This window comes from Eptesicus fuscus, chromosome 7 (assembly GCF_027574615.1).
Source record: "Eptesicus fuscus isolate TK198812 chromosome 7, DD_ASM_mEF_20220401, whole genome shotgun sequence".
Taxonomy (NCBI): domain Eukaryota; kingdom Metazoa; phylum Chordata; class Mammalia; order Chiroptera; family Vespertilionidae; genus Eptesicus; species Eptesicus fuscus.
In genome coordinates, this window is record NC_072479.1 from 16,322,738 (window position 1) to 16,344,211 (window position 21,474).

The following is a 21,474-nucleotide window of genomic DNA, read 5'->3' on the forward strand; positions in this document are numbered from 1 at the left end:
AAATGCACCTATTGAGTTGTGATGATCTCTAAACTCTTTTATAGCTCTGAGATTGTATATAAGGTGAATGAGTTTCCTTCAGAAGTTGACTCTAATTAATAAAATACTCTGTTCAAACAACAGTACATAATACATAATTAGGCAAATGGTCACTGGTTGGCTCAACATCATTAGTCACTAGGGAAATGTAAATCAAAACCACAATGTGATACCATTTCACACCCATTAGGATGGTTATTTAAAAAAAGAAAATAACAAGTGTTGGCAAGGATGTAGAGAAATGGGAACCTTCATACACTGCTGCTGGGAATGTAAAATGGTGCAGCTGATTTGGAAAAGAGATTGGCAGGTCCCCAAAATATTAAACATAGAGTTACCATATGACTCAGCAATTCTACTCCTAGGTGTATACCCAAGAGAACTGAAAACATGATCACACAAAAACTTAGTACACGAATGTTCTGAGTAGGCTGGTATTCATAAAAGCCAAAAAGTGGAAACCACCTAAATGTCAATTAAGTGATGAATGGATACACATTATTTGGTATATTCATACAAAGGAATATTATACAGCAATATAAAGGATGGAAATAGGCAATACTTGGTACATGGATGAGCCTCGAAAGCATTTTGCTAAGTGTAAGAAGACAGACACAAAAGGCCACATATTATATAACTGCATTTATGTAAAATGTCTAGAATAGGTAAATCTATAGTGATAGAAAGTAGAGACTGGGAGGAGGGAGGAATGGGAATTAACCACTATTAGCAACAGGGTTCCTTTAAAAAGTGATAGAAATGGCCCAGCTGGTGTGGCTCAGTGGTTAAGCAGCGGCCCAAGAGGTTACCAGTTCAATTCCCAATCAGGGCACATGCCAGGATTGCAGGCTTACCCCCCAGTAGGGGGTGTGCAGGAGGCAGCGGATGGATGTTTCTCTTTCATCAATGTTTCTATCTCTCTATCCCTCTCCCTTCCTCTCTCTTTAAAATCAATAAAAACATTTTTTTAAAGTGATAGAAATGTTCTGGAATCAGAAAATGGTGATGGTCACACAATGTATGAATATACTTAAAACCCACTGAATCGTATACTCTTAAATGGTATGGGAATTTTACCTTAATTGAAAAAATGTTGATTGGTTAAACGAATGAAACAACAAAGCACTCAGCCATGTCTTCTGCCCTAGCCCTTCTAGCCCACATCTGGGGTTTGTTCCTATTAGTCTCTTTTAGCCTCTGTTTTGCCTGATCTGTCTTTTTACTGGCTCCTTCCCTGAGAGAGGGGACCACATTTGCCAGGTCTTCCCAGTGCTTTTAGACTGGGAACCAAGGCATTTCAGAACCTTGCTTGATGGTGGGACGAAGACCTGACTGATCCAGGTCACCTCCAGGGGCGGGGGCTCCAGGCACTTGTCCTTCCCAGGAGTCTGCAACAAGGGAACCCACTACAGCCCCCAGGTCCCTGCCCCCTGGGCCAGCATGCCTCAGCCCCGGCCCCAGGAGAGCCCTTTACCTTACCCCCGGCTCCTCTGGTTGAGCTTCTTTATGAAGATCCGTGTGATCTCGAGAGCCTCCTGCTCTGGAAGCAGCAGGTTGCCAGACGTGTTACAGCTCAGATCAATCCAGTCAGTCCGCAGGGCTTGGAAGTCAAGGTTCTGTGCACTGAAGGTCTGGTCCCAGTTTACCACTGGGTCAAACATGGGCACGTATTCAAACACCTCACTCACATCCTCTTCCTCTTCCTCTTCTTCACCCTCCTCCTCTCCCTCCACCTGCCCGTCCTGGCCTGCAGCTGCCACCACCTTCTCCTCCCCAGGCCAACCCCTCCTCGGGGCCAGAGGCTCCATCCTGTCACCCCTCCTCTGCTCTGCAATGTATGACTCGACTTGATTAAGCCACTGGGACTGCCCTAGAGTCTTCCTGGGGCTGTCACCAGTGGGCCTGGGCCTTTTGACTTGAGGTGGGTTCCCCACCAGGTGCCCAGGCCACGTGTCAGAATGAGGTGGATTTTGGCTGGGCTCAGGTCTGCGTTTTCTCTCCCTCTTCTCTGCTTGCTGGCCTGGGATATTGCTGGTCTTCACTGGGAAGGGCGTTATAGAGTTCTGCTTGGAAAAGGGGGCAGGCAGCCCCTCCCGGGGCCGGGCCAGGAGTTTCCGCAGGCTTCGGAGGTGGTAGTCAGTGACATCCTGCCCAGGGGTAGAGGTAGGCACTTGTTTTCCCTCTGGCTCAGTGGGAGCAGGGGTCTCCTCCGCTGCCTCTCCATACTGGGACTCTTCTAGAAGGCCTTCCTCAAAACCTGTCATTAATAACAACCATTCCTCACGTCAGAGTTTGCAAGCTTTTCCCAAGACATACAAATACCTGGTGATTATGTGTGATACTGCAAGAGGTTTCAGACAGGGATGGCATCTGGCTCTGCCTCTTACTGTGTGACCTGGGGCAAGTCACTCACCATCAGTAACCCCAGTTTCTCCATTTGCATAAAGGGACTAATGATCCATCTTCCACAGGGTTTTTGTGAAGACAGAGTGATATAAAGTACACAAAGTGCCTAGCAGGTGCCTGGCACATGGAGGATCCCAACAAACAAACTAGGATCCTAGCCAGGCCCTAGTGCCTCAAGAAGAAAGGCCACAGGAAGACACTGCTTCTCTGTAGAACTTCTTAAATGACGCGCTAGGGACAGCACACCCTGGGGCAACCCAAGTCATCTCCAGGGCTCGGAACCTCCAGCTGACCCGCCTGCTGGCACCAACAGTCATGTTCTTGTAGAACATGTGCCTTGAGATAGAAAACCTGGGAGTACTGCTCTATGCCCTTGTGTGTGGGAGGAGTGGCCATGTGGTTTGGATTAAAAAAAAAAATTTTTTTTAATTGATTTCAGAGAGGAAGGGAAAGGGGGAGAAATAGAAACATCAATGATGAAAGAGAATCATTGATCAGCTGCCTCCCACACGCCCCCACTGGGGATGAAGCCCACAAGCCGGGCATGTGCCCTGACTGGGAATTGAACCGTGAACTCCTGGTTCATAAGTCAATGCTCAACCACTGAGCCATGTTGGCTGGACTGGTTTGAATTTGAAGTTCCTCAGGTGCAGGGCTAGCATAGTCTGAACTTCTCTTAGAAATAGACCATGGTCACCCCTCCCAGCCTGACCTGGAAGCCCCAGCTCTCACTCTGTACCTGGCTGCTCCGGCCCCTGCTTCTCAGGCTGGTCAATCTTGATGTACTCCTGGAAGCTGAACCTGCAGGAGGAAGGGAAAAGCAGGCTGCACCGGTGCCCTGCAGGCAGAGCATGAGGCTCTGCTGGAAGTCCCAGCAGCAGACTGAAGTCATGTCCTGGACCAGAGCAGAGGAGGGAGGCTGGGTGAGCATGTGTGGGGCGGGGTCTGTGAGTATGGGAAGTGCCTAGGAAGGGCCAAGGCTCCTTGGGCTGGAAGGGCAATTGAGTCCCTCTGGTCCAGGCAGCTCCCCTGGCTCCTGCAGAGCGCCATCTTCTTGCCTCGTTCAGTGTTGCTCACCTGTCCTGGTAGAATGTGCTTTCTTGGTAGAAGCATTTGTTATAGGTTTCCATGTGGCTCAGGCGGGTATAATCATTGGGGTAAACAAAGGACAGATGAACCTGGAGGTAGAGAAAGAAGCAGCAGAAGAAAGAAGGTGGGATCTTGGTAAGAAATCAGCCAACCAGAGTTGAGCCTGCCCTCCCCCCCACCCCTCCTCTCCTAGGAACCTGCCCTGGTGGGGAGAGAAGGGCTGCTCTGAGCTCTGAATGCAACATCTGCTCATGCAGACCAGGATTCCACTCCACTCTCTCTCTTTTTAAATCCTCACCTGAGGATATGCTTATTGATTTTAGAGAGAGAGAGATCAATGTGAGAGAAAACATCAACTGGTTGTCTTCAGTACATGCCCGACCACGGATCGAATATGCAACCCTTTGATGTATGGGACAACACTCCAACCAACTGAGCCGCACTGGCCAGGGCCCACTCCACTCTATGCCTCCTCTCTAGACCTAACGTAACGCCTACTAGCTAGTTCTCCAGTGCACACGTCCCTCATCTCCCAACCCAGCTCATTCTTTCAGCTGCAGACCCTCCCTCCTCCTCCTGCCATCTTATCCTCTCCTGCAACCTCTACACCTTTACCTGCAACCTCCCACCGCCCTGGAACAACCCCTTTTGTTATTTACTTCACTGTTTTTTGCCCCCCTTAAACAGCTCAAGGCAATCAGTGCCAGCCCAGCCATCCTCTGAATCCTGGTCATTCTCTGCTGCCTCCAGCACTCTCTCTGTTCTTCTGCCTCTCCAGTTCCCATACAGCCTGGAAATTCTCTCTCGTTCCCCTCCATAGCTCATTTCTCCAGTGCCTTATCTATGAGTTTAACAGGTACTGCTGGCCGACTGGCTGGTATGACTGACCCAGGCAGGACAGGGTTGTGTAGCCCATGGAGAAGAGAGTGTAAGAAGCCTCATGCCAGCCCACCTCACATCATCACTGCGGCAGAACTGGTGTATGGGGTTCCCTAAGGCAGAACTCCACTCCCAGGCTTTGCAGGGCAGTCCACCTGGGCCAGAAGCAACCTGGAATGCTAGTTCTCCCAGCCCAGGGACCTGGGAGGCCATCCTGTCTGCTGGTATGCGACGTGGGAAGGAGACGGAAGTCAGCTTCAGCAACCCCCCCCATCTCAGCCATAGGCAGCAAGCCCTCTCTCACTCCTGCCCCCCACTGTCCCGGCCCCAGACTTACAAACCGGAGGCCCTGGTAGCGCTGCAGGGGGAGCCCATCCACCAGGTAGCTGGGTTTGTAGGGACAATCAGGCAGGACGTGGCGGAGATGAGACTTGGAGATCAGAGGCACTGAGGACAGTAAGGGACAGAGATGAGGATGGGGAGTGGGAGCCTGAGACAGGGGCTGGCTTAGAGCCACAAAGGCTCCCGGCTGAGGGCTGAAGTCCTCTGCCCTGAGCAGCACCTTTGTATTCACTGGAGGCAGCTGTGGTCAGAGTCCATGGCCATTGGCTGAGGATGCCAGACCAGGGCTGGCACCACTCCTCTGGGGCAGGGGCATTCACGCAGCACCTTGGCGGCAGAGGACTCAGACTCCCTAGTTCAAGGCACAGTATCGCGCTGGGATCGCTGTACAGGGCTGGCCTCAATAAAGGTTTAGAGACTCCCAAGTGCAGTGCAATAACCAAACTTCCTTTGAGAAGCAGGGGGATGCAGGACACGACTTCGTCATCTTTTAAAATGTACACCCTCCCAAGAGTTTAAGACTCTGACACCTTAGTGGGAACATATTTCTCTCCCTGGGTAACAAGAGCCGGAATCCAGTAAGAAACTACGGGGTTTGTGATGGCAGAGGAACACCCAGAAAACTTCTGGGTTCGAGTTCTCTTTCTGGTCCTGGGCAGTAGTTACACAAATGTTTCGCTCTATAATGATTTGTGTCATGTAAAGCTGTACATGTATGTTTTTGTACTTTTCTGTGTGCATGTTATATTTTACACTACAGTCTTCTGGGTTTGGGGACACTGGTAGAACTGACAGGTCTCCTGAGTCTCCACCCACACCATGGACCTGGCCATACACCGTCCCCAGACTGGGTGACAAGTATGCAGCCGAGGCCTCACCTCGATAGAGGGTGTCCCGGGGGTCAGGCCGAAGCATGTCAGCGGGGGGCTGCTCATCGGTGGGAAGAGAGTCTGGGGAGCCTGCATGGCTGGCTGCTGTCTGTGGGATGTGGCCCACCTCATCCATCCTTAGGAACGTCTCATCTGGGCCAGGGAGGAAAGAAAAGAGGGCAGCTGTGAGCCCTGGAGCAAACCCTGCCCGGAACCCAGGCCCTGTCTCTTTGAGGGGCCGGGAAGAGGCTCAGTCAAGGCTCCTGTACACCCGAGGCAGTACAGGATGTGCTCGACCCTCTTCCCTCTAGCCCTGCCCCCCATAACGTGTGGTTTCAGCTCTTTATCTCCCTTTGACTCCCTCCACTGGCCCCATGACTAGCACACACCACAATTTGTGTGTGAATTGGAAAAGAACACATCTTCCTCAAAATGTTTTACTGCTATCTGCTGGGAATTTGTCATTTTATAAGTATGTTTAATTTGTTGAACAAACACATATACAGTACTTTCTAAATAATAAGCCAGGCATGTTCTAAGCATCTTACAAATAACCCATTTAGCCCAGCCTGCGTGGCTCAGTGGTTGAGCGTCAACCTATGAACCAGGAGGTCACAGTTTGATTCCGGGTTGGGGCACATGCCTGGGTTGCGGGCTTGATCCCCAGTATGGGGCATGCAGGAGGCAGCTGATCAATGATTCTCTCTCATCATTCATGTTTCTCTCTCTCTCTCTCCCTCTCCCTTCCTCTGAAATCAATAAAAATATATTAAAAAACAAACCAAATAACCCATTTAATCTTCATAATACCACATGACATGTATTATTATTATTATTCCTACTTTACAGAAAAGGAACTGTGGCAAAGAGACTCTTAAGTCATTTGCCTAAGATCACACAACTGATAAGGGGCAGTTTGAACCTAGGAAGTCTAATCTCGGCCTGCAGGCTATACTGCCGCTCCAACAGATCCCTACCATGAGCAGGGTGCCCCCTAGCGTTCCCAGCAGCCCTGCTCCTCATCTGAGGGCTGGTTGCCTGTCTCTGTTCTCTGCCCCTTGGGTTCATTTGTCTTCAGCCCCAACTAGAGCTCTCCTACACCCAAGGCTAATTACATCTGGTCCATCTTACTAGTTTCTTACCTAAACTTTGCTAGGGTCTCTTTCTTCTTGATTCACATAGAACCTATGGATTCCAATTCTCTCCTCTTCCTCTCGCAGCAACCCAGCAACAACTCACAACCTGTCCCTCTGCTTTGATTTTGTGGCCTCTTGCTTTGGTCACCAGCAATCTCCTTCCACTCACCATTTCACAGTGCCACCCTCTCCAGGGAACCAAGACCTTCCCTTTTCTCTCCATCCTGCCCCTTTCTCACACGCACGCCTCCCCCTCCTCCTAGTCCCCTCCCGGCACCTGCCTTCCTTTCTCCTTTAGGGTTCGAGCCCTGTCTGCTCTTCCTACACCCAGGGCCCACACAGCCCCACCTGCCAGGTGGCAATTTCCCAGTGGGACTCCAGATGAGAGTCTTGCTAAGAAAATCATAAGCAATGAAGAGTACGATGGAAGAGTTCATTTACTGAGAATTTTAAAGCAGCGAGAACAGTTTCCTCTGCTCTGCCATGGCTTGGAAAGAACCATGGTTGCCTCATCTGTGACATAGGTGATTAGCTTCACTCAGGTTTTTCATGTGGAGTGAGCCTCGTGGTCTCTGGATCCCCTTGAAATTATACACAAAATATTGTTTGTGGGTGCACGAAGGCTCAGAGCTTCCATCAGGTTCTCAAAAGGGTCCCTGACCTCTGGGTAGGTTAAGGACCTCTGAGCTTAGGTTCTGTTCCTATCCCTTCACACCCACGTTCCTTCCAAGCACCTTGAGCTTTAGCCTCCACACCCCATCCCTGACTCAGTTCCCCAGGTGGGCTGAGCCTCCCGTGGGGCACCCCTGGCCTCCATCTCAGGCTGGGGGCAGAGCCTACTCACTTGTGAAGAGGGACAGGGAAGGGGAGTCAATGATGGTGAACTTGGCTCCAGGGTCATTCCGTCGCCACTAGAAGAGGAGAGAAGATGGATGCGGGAGGTTGGCGGATGCTAGATTTCGGAAAGGGTCCAAGGGACGAGGGAGGAGGAGTGGCTAAGAGCTGAGCTAGGAGAGGCAGGAACACTCACTGCGACTTCCACATGGTCGGTGCCCTCGTCATTCTGCTTGTGTAGCACCTCAAAGTAGTACCTGCGGGAGGCTGCCAGGCTGCCGGAGGAGAGAGCAGAGCAAGGGCAGGCTGTCTCCAGCCCCTGTGGTCATCCCTCTGCCCCACTCTTCCACTGCGCCCACCCACAAACTCCCTCGTCATTTAACCACCTGGGTTAGAGTCCCCACTCCACCACTTCCAAACAGTGTAACCTTAGTTTTCTCTTCTGGAAGATGGCAATGATAATAGTACTTACTTCACAGGACAATAGGGAGAATAAAAAATATATAATAATTAACCCTTATAGAGATGTTACTGTGGGCTAGGCACTGTTCTAAGAGCTTTGTATATATTAAGTCGCTTAATCCCTCTCGTAGATGAGAACACTGAGGCACAGAAATCTTGGGCAGTTTTCCAAAGCCCCGGCCAAGGTAATGCGGTGGAGTGGGATTTGGACCGGCAGCCTTGTTTCAGAGCCCAGGTCGTTAGCTGTTATGCTGAATTGCACCACAGAGGCTGGCACAGAGCAGTGCTCTTTGCAAGCTGGACTGTCGTTATTACCATCAAGCCAATGCATGTTCTTGCTTGTGTGTGTCCCAGCCACCAGGTGGTGCTCTGACATTGGGCTAAGTCCCCCTGCCAGCATGTTAAAGGGACTCCCGCCACTATCAGCGAGGAAGGGCCTGTTTCCCCCCAGTCTAGCAAGGAGCCACTGCGACTAGGACCTTTACATTGCACAGGCGGAGTGGCAGATGCTCGGGCTGCATAGCTGTGGACATCTTCGGGTACAGAGAACATGTGAAAGGCAAGGACGGGAGAAGGGAGACCTATTTTTGTTTTCCAGTCCTGAGTGTCACCAAATAGCTGGGAGACCTTCATTAAGTCATAGCCCCCTCTGGGCCTCAGTTTGTTCATCTGTTAAATGAGGGATGATGAGCCAGATGGTTTCTAAATCAAAGACTTCATTTACCAAAATGCATGGGTGCCCAGAACACTGAGCCCTGTGAATAAGGACGGCTGGAGAGTGGAGGGGGCAGGCTGAAGGATGGCTGGGCTCCATGACTTGGATTTGGCCTCAGCACTTGGGGGAGGCTGGGGTTTCTCTGGCACTCTTGTGCATGTCCTGACACTCCACACTCACCTCACTGGCTTGGAAATTTGACTCCGAAATTTCCCAAACTCTCCAGGAGCAGTCCACTCCTTTCCAGTCTACAAGTGTGAGGAGAGAGAGTAAAAGAAGGAGGAAAGGAGAAAATATGAAGGATGAGAGGTGGTGAGTGAAGAAAAAGGAAGGAACGAGGAGGAGAAAAGTTGAGAGAGAGAGAGAGAGAGAGAGAGAGAGAGAGAGAGAGAGAGAGAGAGAACAGAGTGAACAGGAAGTGATGAGTGATGATGGGAGAGAAAACAGAAGGGAGTTAAGGGAGTAACCAAGTGACCCTTGCAAGAAGCACCTCCACCCTTCCCAGAGGGCCGCAGCACTCCATCCCCTGGGGTGAGTCCTTAGCACTGAGCTAAGGAGTCTTGAACCAAAAGATGTATGTGGCCCAGGCCCAGCCCAAAGATTAATCTTCCTAGGGTCTTTTCCCAGCCTCAGACTGACTCCCTCCTCCCCACACCCCCGTTTATCACGGGGTAAAATGGGATGGGGTGAGAGGATGCTTCTTGTTCCCACCTTTTTCCCTGGCAATCACACTAGTGGTAATGAGTCTACTGATGGAGGCTGGGGCCCCTTCAATGCCTGGCACCTGGACCCAAGGGAGATGGGCTGAGCTGACCCTACCTTGCCCACACTGGCCAGTAGCTGAAGACCTGAAACCTGGTCGTCCTGGCTCAGCCAGAATTCCGCATTGTCGTCTGCAGCAATGGCAAACTGGATTGGCCCTAGGCAGTGGGGGAGAGTCCAGGTGAGAGCAAGAACATCAGTGTCAGGGCTGAAGGCCTGTGTGACGTGTAGTAATTAAATTCTCTTGGGGGCTTGGTGTAGAGTGGGTTTCTCCATCCTGGGAGACACTGTGTAGGTGGGACGACTAGACAGAGAGGTGAGCTAGTTCCAGACTCTGCAAGTCAAGGAGTGAAAACAGCCTGCGGGTGGGGGTGGACTGGATGAGACCGCACCTGGCCTCAGTTTCTCCTCAAAGATGTACTAACTGGGTCCCAGGGCAGACTTATTTCGCAGCCACAGGCTTATGTTCTCTGGACTCCCTAAAGAACTCCGGAGCAGGAAGTAGAAGGTGGGACGCTGGGGCTGGCCTCACCATCGGTGAAGGGGTGCAGGTAGCCAAAGATGCGGAGGCCATAGTTGGTCCATTTGGGAGACACGGCCAGCTTCCTCAGAGTTGTGCGGATCTACGCCAAGAAAGGGGAGGGAAACTGTTACCCAGAAGAGGGAAGAGGAGACTGGTCCAGTCAGGCCTGGTGGGAAGACCAGGAGGGAGGGAGACAGGACGGGCCAGGGCATGGCTTGGTATGGAATAGGGCAAGATTTCCACTCCCACTGGGCCGCTTTGTCCAAGTGACCTTGCAGGGGACACCACCAGCACAACTGTATGCGGTGGCCCTGGGCAAACTAGATTATGAGCCAAAATGAGAGTCTAAAGCCGAAATGATGGCGAGGATGACAGAGACATCGAAGGAATCTCTAGGACGGGAACAAGGCAGATACTGTGCAGAGAGGAAAGAAGGGCCCACAAGATAAAGGAAAGAAAGCGAACCAGAAAAAAAAAGAAAGAAAGATGAGGAAGACAGAAGATGGGGGGGTGAGGGGGGAATAAGAGACAGAAGTAGGCAGAGGAAGAGGAGATGTTGTGGAGATAGAAAGGAGAGGGGGGCCCACAGCACTCACATGGGGGTACAGAGGGAAGTGGAGGTTTCTCCTGAGCTGCTGGATGGAGCTGCCACACCAGTCTTCAAACACATGCAGGTTGGCGCGGCCCCGGAACTGTACAGGCGGAGAAGCAGGTGAGAGTGAGCACACCCAAACCTGCCGCTGCGGCCCATGACTTGAAGAGGCACGGGCCACCGCAGCCCCAGCACGAGTGTTCCTCTCACTGTTGAAGGTCATGGTCCACTTTAGTCCCATTCCCATCCTTAGTACCCTTGGCTTCTTTCAGGAACTTCATCCTCACGGCCTGGCCCTGAGGCTTGGGTCTGTTTTTCTTGTCATGCATGTGTGCAAATGTACATGTGTACAGACACACACACTCACACATACACTCCCAGCTCTTTCCACACAGGAAGGGGGCTGGTTTGCATTCCCCAGGCGCGGGGGAGTAACAGCCACAACAGAATGGCAGAAATGACAGAGGGAACTGGAAGGAAGTGCCAAGCTGGGGTTTCAGCCGAAGACTTGCTCCCTCCTCTCCCCTTCCCCTAATGCCCAGCGAGAGGAAAGCTCCACAGCTGTCTGCGGGTGAAATCTTATCTGCCCAGTGGTCTCCACGCTTGGGGCTCCCCTTGTGGGGAAGCAGCTGGGAAAGTGCTGCGGGAGGTTTCTGGGGACTCATCCGCAGACCAGGCCTCCCACCGCTCTCAGGAGCTCAAAGCCTCACTCCGCCCAGGCCTCCCCTGAATATTGAACCCGGTGCCCGGTCTCCCAGGCTGTCCTGGGAAGGCTCCTGGGAAGACGGGAGCAGAGGACGTGTTCTCTCTCTCCTCCTCAGGACAGGGCATGAAGGCCTGGAGCAGAGGCCCCTTCAAATGAAAGGACTAAGGCAGCAGCAAGTACTCAGAGTGAGTGGAGGCCTGGAGCTTGGGGGGGCGGGGGGAGGGGGAAGCATGGGGATACTGTCCCAATTTATCCTGACAAGGAGTTTCAGATTACCCCACCTCAGCTCTTTTCTCCTCCCCTCCCCCAGAGCTTAATCTCCAGGTTGTGGGAGGTGGGACCTCAATTACTCTACACAAACAGACCCTGCCCTGCCCTCCCCATTGTGGCCCATCAGTGATCAAAACCTAAGCTGCCCTTAGGAAAACAGAAAGGGCCCCCGAGCCTGGAAGCCCAGATAGAAGTGACATAAGGTCTCCAACAAGAGATCTGGAGGGAGAGATGGGAAGGGAGAGAACATGGGGGTGGGGAAGAACTCCTCAACAGGAATGTGGCTGGTGGGGTGGGCACAGGCGCCAGCTCACTAGCTCACAGCTGGATCCAGAAATGACCAAGGAGATCCTGTCATTTCCCCATCCCTTCAGCAGCTTGGCACTTCCTGGGTGTGCTGGCCTGCTCAGCGCTAGGAATGTGGGATCTTGGGAAGCAGCCATCACTCCAGGGAATATGAGTGGGGGGCTGGGATGGGTGGTAGAAGAATGTGGGCAGGGTAGGTGGGTGGGGGGAGGGGCAGGTTCAGGCTTCTTGGAAGGAAAGAATGGGTACATTGTGCTCCTTCTGGAGAAATTCCTTAAGTCCCATTTACAAGTCTCAGTGTCTTCTGCCAATGGCCTCCTCACTGCCCCTTCCTAGGACTTCCAGGGCAGGGTGCTCAGATCCACAACAAGATGCGGAGGCAGGGCATGCTGCTGGAGAAGTCTCTGTGTTCAGCCAGGAGGCCAGAGGCCACAGCGGGTCTGGGCAGGGAAAGGAGGGAAGGAGGGAAGAGCAGGGCTCGCTGCCTCCCACCGCCCTCTCACGGCCTCGCCTGAGGTGCTGCAGGAAACCACAGGCAGGGCGGGAGTGAGTGCAGAAAGAGGACCTCCATCTCCTTTGGAGGTCTAGGCCTCACCCAGCATGAAGCTAGCCCTCAAACCATGCTTCACCCACCCTCAGGCTGTAGGTGGGGAGTCCCTTAGGGACCAGCGGGCACCACCTTCTTCCCCAGGCTCAGCATTGCAACCCCACCAGGATTTGCGTCCCTCCAAGCTTTGCGGACTTTGTACCTGGCAGGGAGGTGGGACTCAGGCTCATCAGCACCGCCATTTGCCCACTTTCCACTGTTTATGGTAGCAGTGGCTGAGACCCAGGGAAGGGCCGTGGGTACTCCCATTGCCAGAGCACATCCACAGCCAATGAAGGATATGGAGCTTCCCAGTTACAAGTAGTGGAGAAAGTATCTGTTGGAAGCCTCTCGTTTGAGAGGTGAGAATATTGATGCCCACAGAGGTGAACGGACTCCCTAAGGACACACAGCAATTATCCTGTGGAAGTGGGGAGGCTGTGGGAGGAAAAGGGTGAGGCCAGCCTGATGGGTCCTTCCACAGGAAAGCCCACCATCTTCCACCCCCACGATGCTGCCTCGACCAGGCCTCACTAGGCTTGCCAGGCCTGTAGCAGAGCCTCCAACTGGTCAAAGCTCTCCCCCTCGATAATTCTTCCCCCTGCCTGCAGCATTGCTGCTCTGGATGTTCCCAGAAGGCTGCAGAACAAACCTCACCCTGGCACGACTGACCTACTTTGCCAGCCTCACCTCACACCACTCCCTGTCACACATCCACACTCCACCCACAGCCAACTCCTTTACCTCTCTTTGCCTTGCAAATACTATTTCCTGGTTGGAAGGCCCTTTCCTTTCCTCCTGACCTGCCAACTCCAGCTCATCCTTCAAGGCTCTTCCCAAATCCTTCTCCCCGAGGCCCTTTCCCTCCTCTGTGTTCCCTGCATATCTCAATTATTTTGGAGAAGTTAAGCCCAGAACCACATGTTTCCTCATTTATTCTATAAGCACTGAGTGACTGCTTTCTACCGGTTAAAGATAAAAAGGTGTGGTATGCAGAGGTGTGGGGTGCAGAGGGCAGGAAGGCAGGAACATCAGCTCTACCTCCAGGAGAGGTCCAAAGCCCATCACAGGATGAGCCTCACTCACTGGCCTTCCACTGGCCGCATTGCTGCTCAGTCAGATTCACACTCGCATAACCAGCACGGCAGGCTGCTGGCTCACCCACCTCATGGGGCAATGAGGCCTCGCCCAGGAGACGCACAGAGGCTGGACCACATGACCCCAACACAGCAGGACAATGAGGTCACTGGTTCCTATATACCAGACTCCTGTTCCAAGTTTCTACTCAAGCTACTCTTGGTTCCCTGTTTACACCTGTCCTTTGAGAGAACTCTGCCTTGAAATTAAGAGCTCCAAACTCCAGGAAGGTAAGAGGTAGCTCTGGATTTTGAGGAAAGGACAAAGGCCCTTTTGGTGAAATCCTAATAGGTAAGATTCTCCATCTGAATAGATGACTCGTAAACAAACGGAGATGCCACTTGTATCACTTGGTACGATGATGGTGTTTCTGGGTGCTGAGAACAGAAAAGTCTGATCCACACAAAAGCTTGTACGCAAACATTCACAGCAGCATTAGTCATGAAAACCAAAAAGCAGAAACAACCCAAATATCCATGTATCAAGGAATGGATTCATAAAATGTGGTACATCCACACATAGAATATTATTCAGCAATAAGAAATGGAAGTACTGATACATGCTACACCATGATGAGCCTTGAAAATATGAAATGAAAGAAGTCAGGTACAAATAGCCACATGTTATATGATTCCATTTACACGAAATGTCCAGAACAGGCAACTCTAGAGAGACAGAAAGTAAATTAGTGTCTTTAAATGGGTGAATTATCCTATATAATAAAAGGCTAATATACAAATTGTCCCCTCGACCAGGAGTTCAACCGGGAGTTCAACCAGGAATTCGACCAGGGGATGGGGCTGGCCCGCCAACCGCCCACGGCCCCTCCCCCTGGCCATATGGCCGGATCGCCCCGATCAGGGCAGGCCAGCCAGACCCCACCCATGCACGAATTTGTGCACCAGGCCTCTAGTATGGTATATAAATTATATCTCAATAAAACTATAAACCACCACCACCACATACCCCAAAAAAGGAGAGCCTGAGAAGGAATCTGCATCCCAACCCTCTCCTAAGAGATGCTGCCTCACCAAAGCCCACAGGACATGACCCACGAAAATTCGGATTTGTTTTGATCTGATTTTGTGTTCACCAAATTTCTTTCTTATAACTCTCTTGGTTTTCCAGAGGGAGTATCTTGAATAGCAGACAGTGTTTTGGTCAAAGGACCCATATATTGACTGGTAAATGAATAAACTGGCATTGAGGTTTAATTAGTGGGTTTCCTAATTAGTATTTATGATTTGGGTTGACAGGAATAAATTTTTGAGGGCAGTTACCCCATGAAGGCCAGCCTCCCTGGCCATCCATTCTGATGGCCTCTCTCTGACACTCCAAGTAGAATGTCCAAGACTGTTCTGCTTTCAAGAGTGACTCCTGGCCTCAGAGAGTGAGTGGCCAATGTCTGGGGCAGGGAGACAGTCAAAGAGACTGTCAGCCTTCTTATATTCTTCCTTGCTCCCACCAGAGCAGGGCTATGTACTAGCTATGCCACCTTGAGTGAGTAAGTGGGTTAACCCCTCTCATTACCTAACAGCTCCTGGCAGCTAGTACTTGTTCAATAAATGACATATCATTAACCTGAGCACTCATTGCAGAAACTATATGTCAAGACAGGAGACAGGTAAGGGGATGGGAAGAAAGAGGTCCCTTTGATGGGCTGGAAGAGAATTGGAACATATGTGCCTTCATATGTTAGTAATTTAACCTTTCAGGCCCTTATTTTCCTTGTTAGTAAAATAAGAAGATTGGATCAGTGACTCCCCAAAGATCCCTGAAGACTGTAATGGGGATTTTGTAAGCTACTTTCCATATTATAAAAACAAAACAAAACACAAAGTCAGCCATGGCCAGGTGGCTCAGCTGATTGGAGCCTTGTCCTGTACATCAAAAGATTGTAGGTTTGATTTCTGGTCAGAGCACATACCTAGGTTGTGGATTCAATCCCCCGTCAGGGTGCGTACAGGAGGTAATCAATCGCTATTTCTCTCTAACTTCTTTCTCTCTTTCTCTCTCTCTCTAACTTCCTCTCTCTAAAATCAATAAAAACATATCTTTGGGTGAGTATTAAAAAAAACAAAAGGAAATCAGGTATTTACCACCAAAAGGCCATATACTCTTACTAAAAGATCAACTATTCTTTAAAAAGTTAATTTTATATTAATCACTATTTATTATTGTTCACCATTGTCATTTTATATGTAGGGTATCCCAAAAAAATGTATACACACACTTTGAATAATTATAAAGGCAGTGTTTATTAAAATACATTTCATTTTCAAAACGAAGCTATCAGTTGTTTGAGCATGTATACATTTTTTGGGAACACCCTGTATATCTCTATTCTAGATGGGCAAAAAAAAGTGGAAACGTTAATAATTAATAAATGCAGAATGTTATGTAGTTATAATCTTTCTTTTTTAAAAATATATCTGTATTAATTTCAGAAAGGAAGAAAGAGGGAGAGAGAGATAGAAACATCAGTAAGAGAGATCACTGATTGGCTGCCTCTTGCACACACCCCACTGGGGATCTGAGCCCGCAACTCTGGCATGTGCCCTGACCGAGAGAATCGGACCAGTGACCTCCTGGTTCACAGGTTGACCCTCAACCACTGAGCCACACCAGCTGGTGAGTAATTATAATTTTTCAAAATAATTAGTTCATCAAGAAAAATTATCCAGCCTGGCCCATGTGGCTCAATGGTTGATCATCAACCCATGAACCAAGAAGTCACGTGTTTGATCATGCCTGGGTTGTGGTTCAATCCCTGGTAGGGGGTGTGCAGAAGATAGCTGACCGATGTTTCTCTCTCATCGATGTGTTTATCTCCCTATTCCTCTCCCTCCCCCTCTCTCTAAAATAAAGAAAGAAAAAGAATAGATTACAAACAAAATATCTGACATTATAAATAAAATTGTTTTTAAGAAAAGAAGAAAAATGATCCAAAAAGAAAAGAAAAATATTCTGGTCACTATAAATAAACTGCTAAAACATTTATAGCATGGGACAAGTAGTTTATATCACTAATTGGTAAACTAAATTATAAATACTTTATGTAATTTATAACTTGTAAATGAATAAACTGGCATTGATTAGTGATATAAACTACTTGCCCATTTTTCATGGGGTGACAGAAAATCACCCCATGAAAAATGGGGCAAGAGATACAAATATGCAATCCAAAGAGAAGAAATATAGTAGCCAATAAACATCTGAAAAGAATTAAGATATTTTTAAAAATCCAGCCTGGCCAGGTGGCTCAGTGGTTGAGCATCGACCTATGAACCAGGAGGTCATGGTTTGATTCCCAGTCAGGGCACATGCCCGGGTTGCGGGCTCAATGATCCTCTTTCATCATTTATGTTACTATCTCTCCCTCTTCCTTACTCTCTGAAATAAAAAAAATATATATTAAAAAAAAAAAAAAAGATCCAAACTGTGCTCAAAGGAGACAAGGCTGGATCACTGGACCAATAGTCTCTAAGGCACCTTCTTTTGAAAATACTATCTGTAGTTGGGGTGGGGCATAATTACCTGATGATGTCACCTAGTGTAAGTGTACCAGTGTTGTAACCCATCCTCTCTCAGGGCTTTAAACAGGCAGTTTCACAGGATGAATAACCTACTCCTAATGTCACATTTAGCATGATACTGCCTCCTTCACGCCTGCCCCACAGCAAATGGGTAGATTGGAAATAAAATCACCCAGGCTGAAGAGATCAACTTGTGATGAGTACGGGTAAAGACAATGGGCTAGCCAGTACCACCCAGCCCAGAAAAGTGATCTGTGTGGACAAGTTGTAAAATATGAAACCCAAATTTACAATATTCACCCCAAAGCACCATGGTACTATGGAGTCTTGGCATAAGTATTTACTCAAGGTAATCTTAAGCATGTTAATTAACCTCTCTGAGCTTCCGTTTCTTGACCAAAGGAAAAAATCTTAAATCCTTTATAAATAAAAGGTATCATGATGGTAATGACAACTTTTTTTTTTTATTCACACGCTTAACCGCTTCCTGTAAAAATTTTCTGAAACAACATATATTCCTTAAAATACTGTTTTCATAATGTATGTTCCTTAAAAAACTGGTTTCATAAATTATTAATAGCTGTTCCGTGGGAAAAAGCAATTCAGGAGGCAAGTGAGTTTGGTACATGCTGAGCTAAACCAAGTTAAACAGATTATTGCAGAACTTCTCAGAAACTTTCATGTGCTAATGTGTATTTCCAAGAAGTGGATGCAGTATATAGCTTTTAAACCTTATTTAACAATGAACTCCTTTCTTCCTGGAATATTTTATGGGGCTTAGTGGTTCAAGAAAGACAGTTTGGAAAGCCTATCTTTAATATGGGGAATTGGCGGGGACATGGAAATTGTGGCTTCCCTGAGCCTTGTTTTTCTTGCCTATAAAGTGAGGATAGTGATACTATTTTACAGGGTATTAAAGCTGAAACGAGATGATACACAAAGCCTAGCACATGGTAGGCTCATAGCAAATGTTAGTTCTTCTCTAAAGCAAGAAAATCGAATAAGCCTAGAACCACCCCCCTCATCTTTCCCCCAAATTAGCTAAAAATGTTTAACAATAATTGGAAAAAAATTTTCTGTGGTCTCCGGAATGATCTGTAAAAGCTATAACCCCCTCAAAAAACAGGGACAGCCCTTACCTCTGAGAGCCAGGGGACAGCTTTATTCCACTGCAGGTAGCTGCTGTTACTGCTCCCACCTCGCTCAAAGTCTTGGTCCTGGCAGAAGAGTGAAGAATGAACTTGGTGGGAATATTAGGGTGAGAACAGGATTTGGGGCCCCTTGAAAGCACCCCTGGGGAAGTAGAGGTCAGGAGACACAGCCCTGGGCCCAGGAAGCTTATGCACTTAAGGGACACTCCATTTATCATTCACATTATATACCTCAGGAATAAACCTGCTTACAGTTTCATCCATGCATCTCCCGAGGTTCTTTTACTTCCTGCATTTTTTTCAGTCTTCCCATTTGGAAAGAAACTTTTTCTAATTAGATCAGGCTCTCCAGAGGGCAAGACCTTGCCTTCCTTCCTTTGTATCCCCCAGGACTCTGCCCAGATTTCTCCCTCATTTGTCCTAACAAGTGGGAGCTCCTTAGGGACGTCCCAACTGTTCCCTACTGTGCAAGTCCACAGGTTCCGTTTGGCTCTGGTCTAGTCTTCAGGGTCCATATCTGTTCTAGACGCAACCACTGGGCTCCAGGCTAAATTGAATCGCAATTTCCCTAACCTCCCTCCCCTGCACCCCAAACCCAATGCTGCTCTTGCCTCACTAGGGACTGTTGGTCCAAGAAACATTACAGGAAAAGTGCTCCATTACAAATCTGTCCCCCAGCTATTTGCAGGGGAGGGGTGTCTGTCTATCGCATCACCTCTGACTCTTAGAAGTAAGGATCTGGAATCATAATTAAAGTGCCAGCCCAGTCTTCAGGCTGGCAGAAGGCAGGACATGCTGGTCCCGCCTCAAGCCCTCTGTTGCTGCTGGAGATGGCGGCCACACACCTGGAGCGTAGACACGGGCATCTTGAACTATGTGATGAAGGCTTTGAGGAGGACAGGATGCACATTTCTACCCAACCAGTTAGGAAATCCTCTGAGGTCAGGCTGCCATCCCAGGGACTCTTTCTCCTCTGTCTCTCTTATCTCAGAAAAGCAGGTTTCCCTTAGGCTATAAGGGCAGGGGCAGCTGAGGTCCCATGTTAATTCACTGGCAGGGAAAATGGGCTGGCTCTGCCACACACCTGGAGGCCTCGCCTCTGGGGATGGTAGAACTGAAGATTTGGATCCACAGCTGGAATGTTCCTGCTGGCTAGAGCCTTGGCCAGTTCTCTCCAGTTGCCATACCCTGTGGAAGGGAAAGAAGAGAGGAACAAGGTCAACAACACTTGAAGACCTCAGAAACCTGTAAGATTTGGGGGGAATACTAGAGGTAATCATGTTTCCTTCTGCTGCTCCTCACCCCTCTTCATATGGTGGGTATGAAGTGTGAAGGGTGGTGTTGGGAGAAAATTACAATGTTGGCCAAGGTCAGCTGGGCAGAGAGAGAGGAAATGAGCTGGTAGCCCATTAGGATTTGCTGTCTTCCACAAATCAAGTGGAAATGGAGCATTGTCCTCCCACTGGTACAGGCTGAGTCTTCCCCAGTTTCCATTGGAGGCAGATTTCTCCCAAGGCTGCTGTGGAGAAATGGTTGTGAAAGGCAGTGGAACTAAGCTTTTCCCTGCACGAGTTCCCTTTCCAGCTCAGTCTTTTTCCTTTAAGCCCAGGGAAATAGCATGGTATCTAGTTGGGTAGCCCCAACCCACAACTGCACAGCATTAATCACTGGGTTGCTGGAAGGATCCAGGACTGGGGGAGGCAGGAAAGGGTGGGCCTGGGACTTGGTGTGTGTCAAACAAATTTATAAGATTCGAGGCCTAGATATTTCTGGATTGATCTGGGGGCTGTGTGACTACTGAGGCCTGCACCCTGACAGCTCTAGAACTGGTTGGCTTATACACATCTGGGAAGGCTAAAAGCCAAACTATGATAAAAGTGAGAAGGTACAGGAAACCGCTTGCATTCATAATCAAGCAAAGAGGCAAGGAGCTGCACTGAGGGTGAGGGTGGAGAGAAATAAAAATTTAGTGGTCACACTGCTATTCACTGGGGATCAGAGCTTACTTCGTGTCAAGGAGATGGCTTGGGCATGGATGTTAGACTTTGAATATGTGGAACCAAACCACTGTTAGCCATAATCAGAATCATAGACAATCAAGGGCTGGAGGCGCTTTCAGGATCATGTAGTCATTTCCAGGTGAGGAAAATGGGACCCTGGCTGGTCAAATGGCTCATCTAGGCTCACGTAGTGTATAGTGACAAGGCTAAGACTAGAACCCAAGTGTTTAGATGGATTTTGAATGAGCTGCTGCTTTCCCTCCAACAACTCCATCAAGACGCTACACCATGATACTACAGTGGATACAGCACACAGGAGTGAGACCAACATCTCTGATCCCTGGGAGCCAATAGCAGGCCGAAAGCAGAAGTGTCCCAGGAACCCCTTTGCAGCACCAGGAGAGAGATGGACAGTCAACCAGACAGAGGAAAGAGCACAACCCACAAATATGGGCCCACAGAAGGTGGACATCAGTGTTTTGCATGCGTGTTTATGTAGCGGACTCTAGGAGGAGATAGACCTTGAGGGTGTGGGGGTGCTTTTCTTACAGTTTTGTGTGGCCCTTTAGTGTTTACTAAGCACCTCATAGGCATGATCTCATTCGAGCCTTATGAAAATCTATGAAATAGACCAGGTCTGATTACTCCCATTTTACAGATGGCGAAAGAGAAGCTCAGAGTTTAAAGTCACAGAGTTAGTTGTTTCAAAGCCAGAATCAGAACAGAGAGCCTCTCTGTCTCATAAGCCAGCGTTTCCTCATTCCGCCTACATTTGCTCCTGTGGGACTTTTTGGCACAGACTTTGAGGAGTTCTGGGGGCAGAGGCCTCAGCTGAGGATCTGCGCCTTTGGGTTTCTACACAGACATCAAACCTCTGCGCATGTTATGTTTATAGGAACTTCTGCAGATTTATCCCTCTGCCTGTTATCAAGGTCTCTCCTGTTTCCATGGCTGGCCAGCTGGCAGTCAGAAACAGCAGGTCAGATTAGTTCATGCAGGGGATGTTCTGGGGAAGCAGGATTCTGGGGCCACTGAAGTGAGGTGAGGATATGGGAGTGAGGCAGAAAGATAACAAATGTGCCTAGATTTATACCCTGCATTTCTGGATGAGCTCAGGGGAAAGCTGTTTGTTCA

General features: G+C 49.2%; 1 protein-coding gene across 1 annotated transcript in view; it reads right to left on the reverse strand.

The window, feature by feature from the left end:
* The window catches only part of B4GALNT3 (beta-1,4-N-acetyl-galactosaminyltransferase 3), a 92,974-nt gene that overhangs the window by 6,939 nt on the left and 64,561 nt on the right, over positions 1-21,474 (reverse strand). Inside the window, exons 2-14 of the mRNA XM_008153385.3 lie at positions 19,425-19,528; positions 18,329-18,406; positions 10,653-10,748; positions 10,066-10,156; positions 9,591-9,691; positions 8,952-9,019; positions 7,791-7,869; positions 7,605-7,671; positions 5,634-5,777; positions 4,751-4,860; positions 3,523-3,623; positions 3,185-3,246; positions 1,519-2,296 (exon numbers count right to left, since the gene is read on the reverse strand). Of these exons, the coding sequence (XP_008151607.2) occupies positions 1,519-2,296; positions 3,185-3,246; positions 3,523-3,623; positions 4,751-4,860; positions 5,634-5,777; positions 7,605-7,671; positions 7,791-7,869; positions 8,952-9,019; positions 9,591-9,691; positions 10,066-10,156; positions 10,653-10,748; positions 18,329-18,406; positions 19,425-19,528 (1,879 nt within the window). The remainder of the gene's footprint in view (positions 1-1,518; positions 2,297-3,184; positions 3,247-3,522; positions 3,624-4,750; positions 4,861-5,633; positions 5,778-7,604; positions 7,672-7,790; positions 7,870-8,951; positions 9,020-9,590; positions 9,692-10,065; positions 10,157-10,652; positions 10,749-18,328; positions 18,407-19,424; positions 19,529-21,474) is intronic.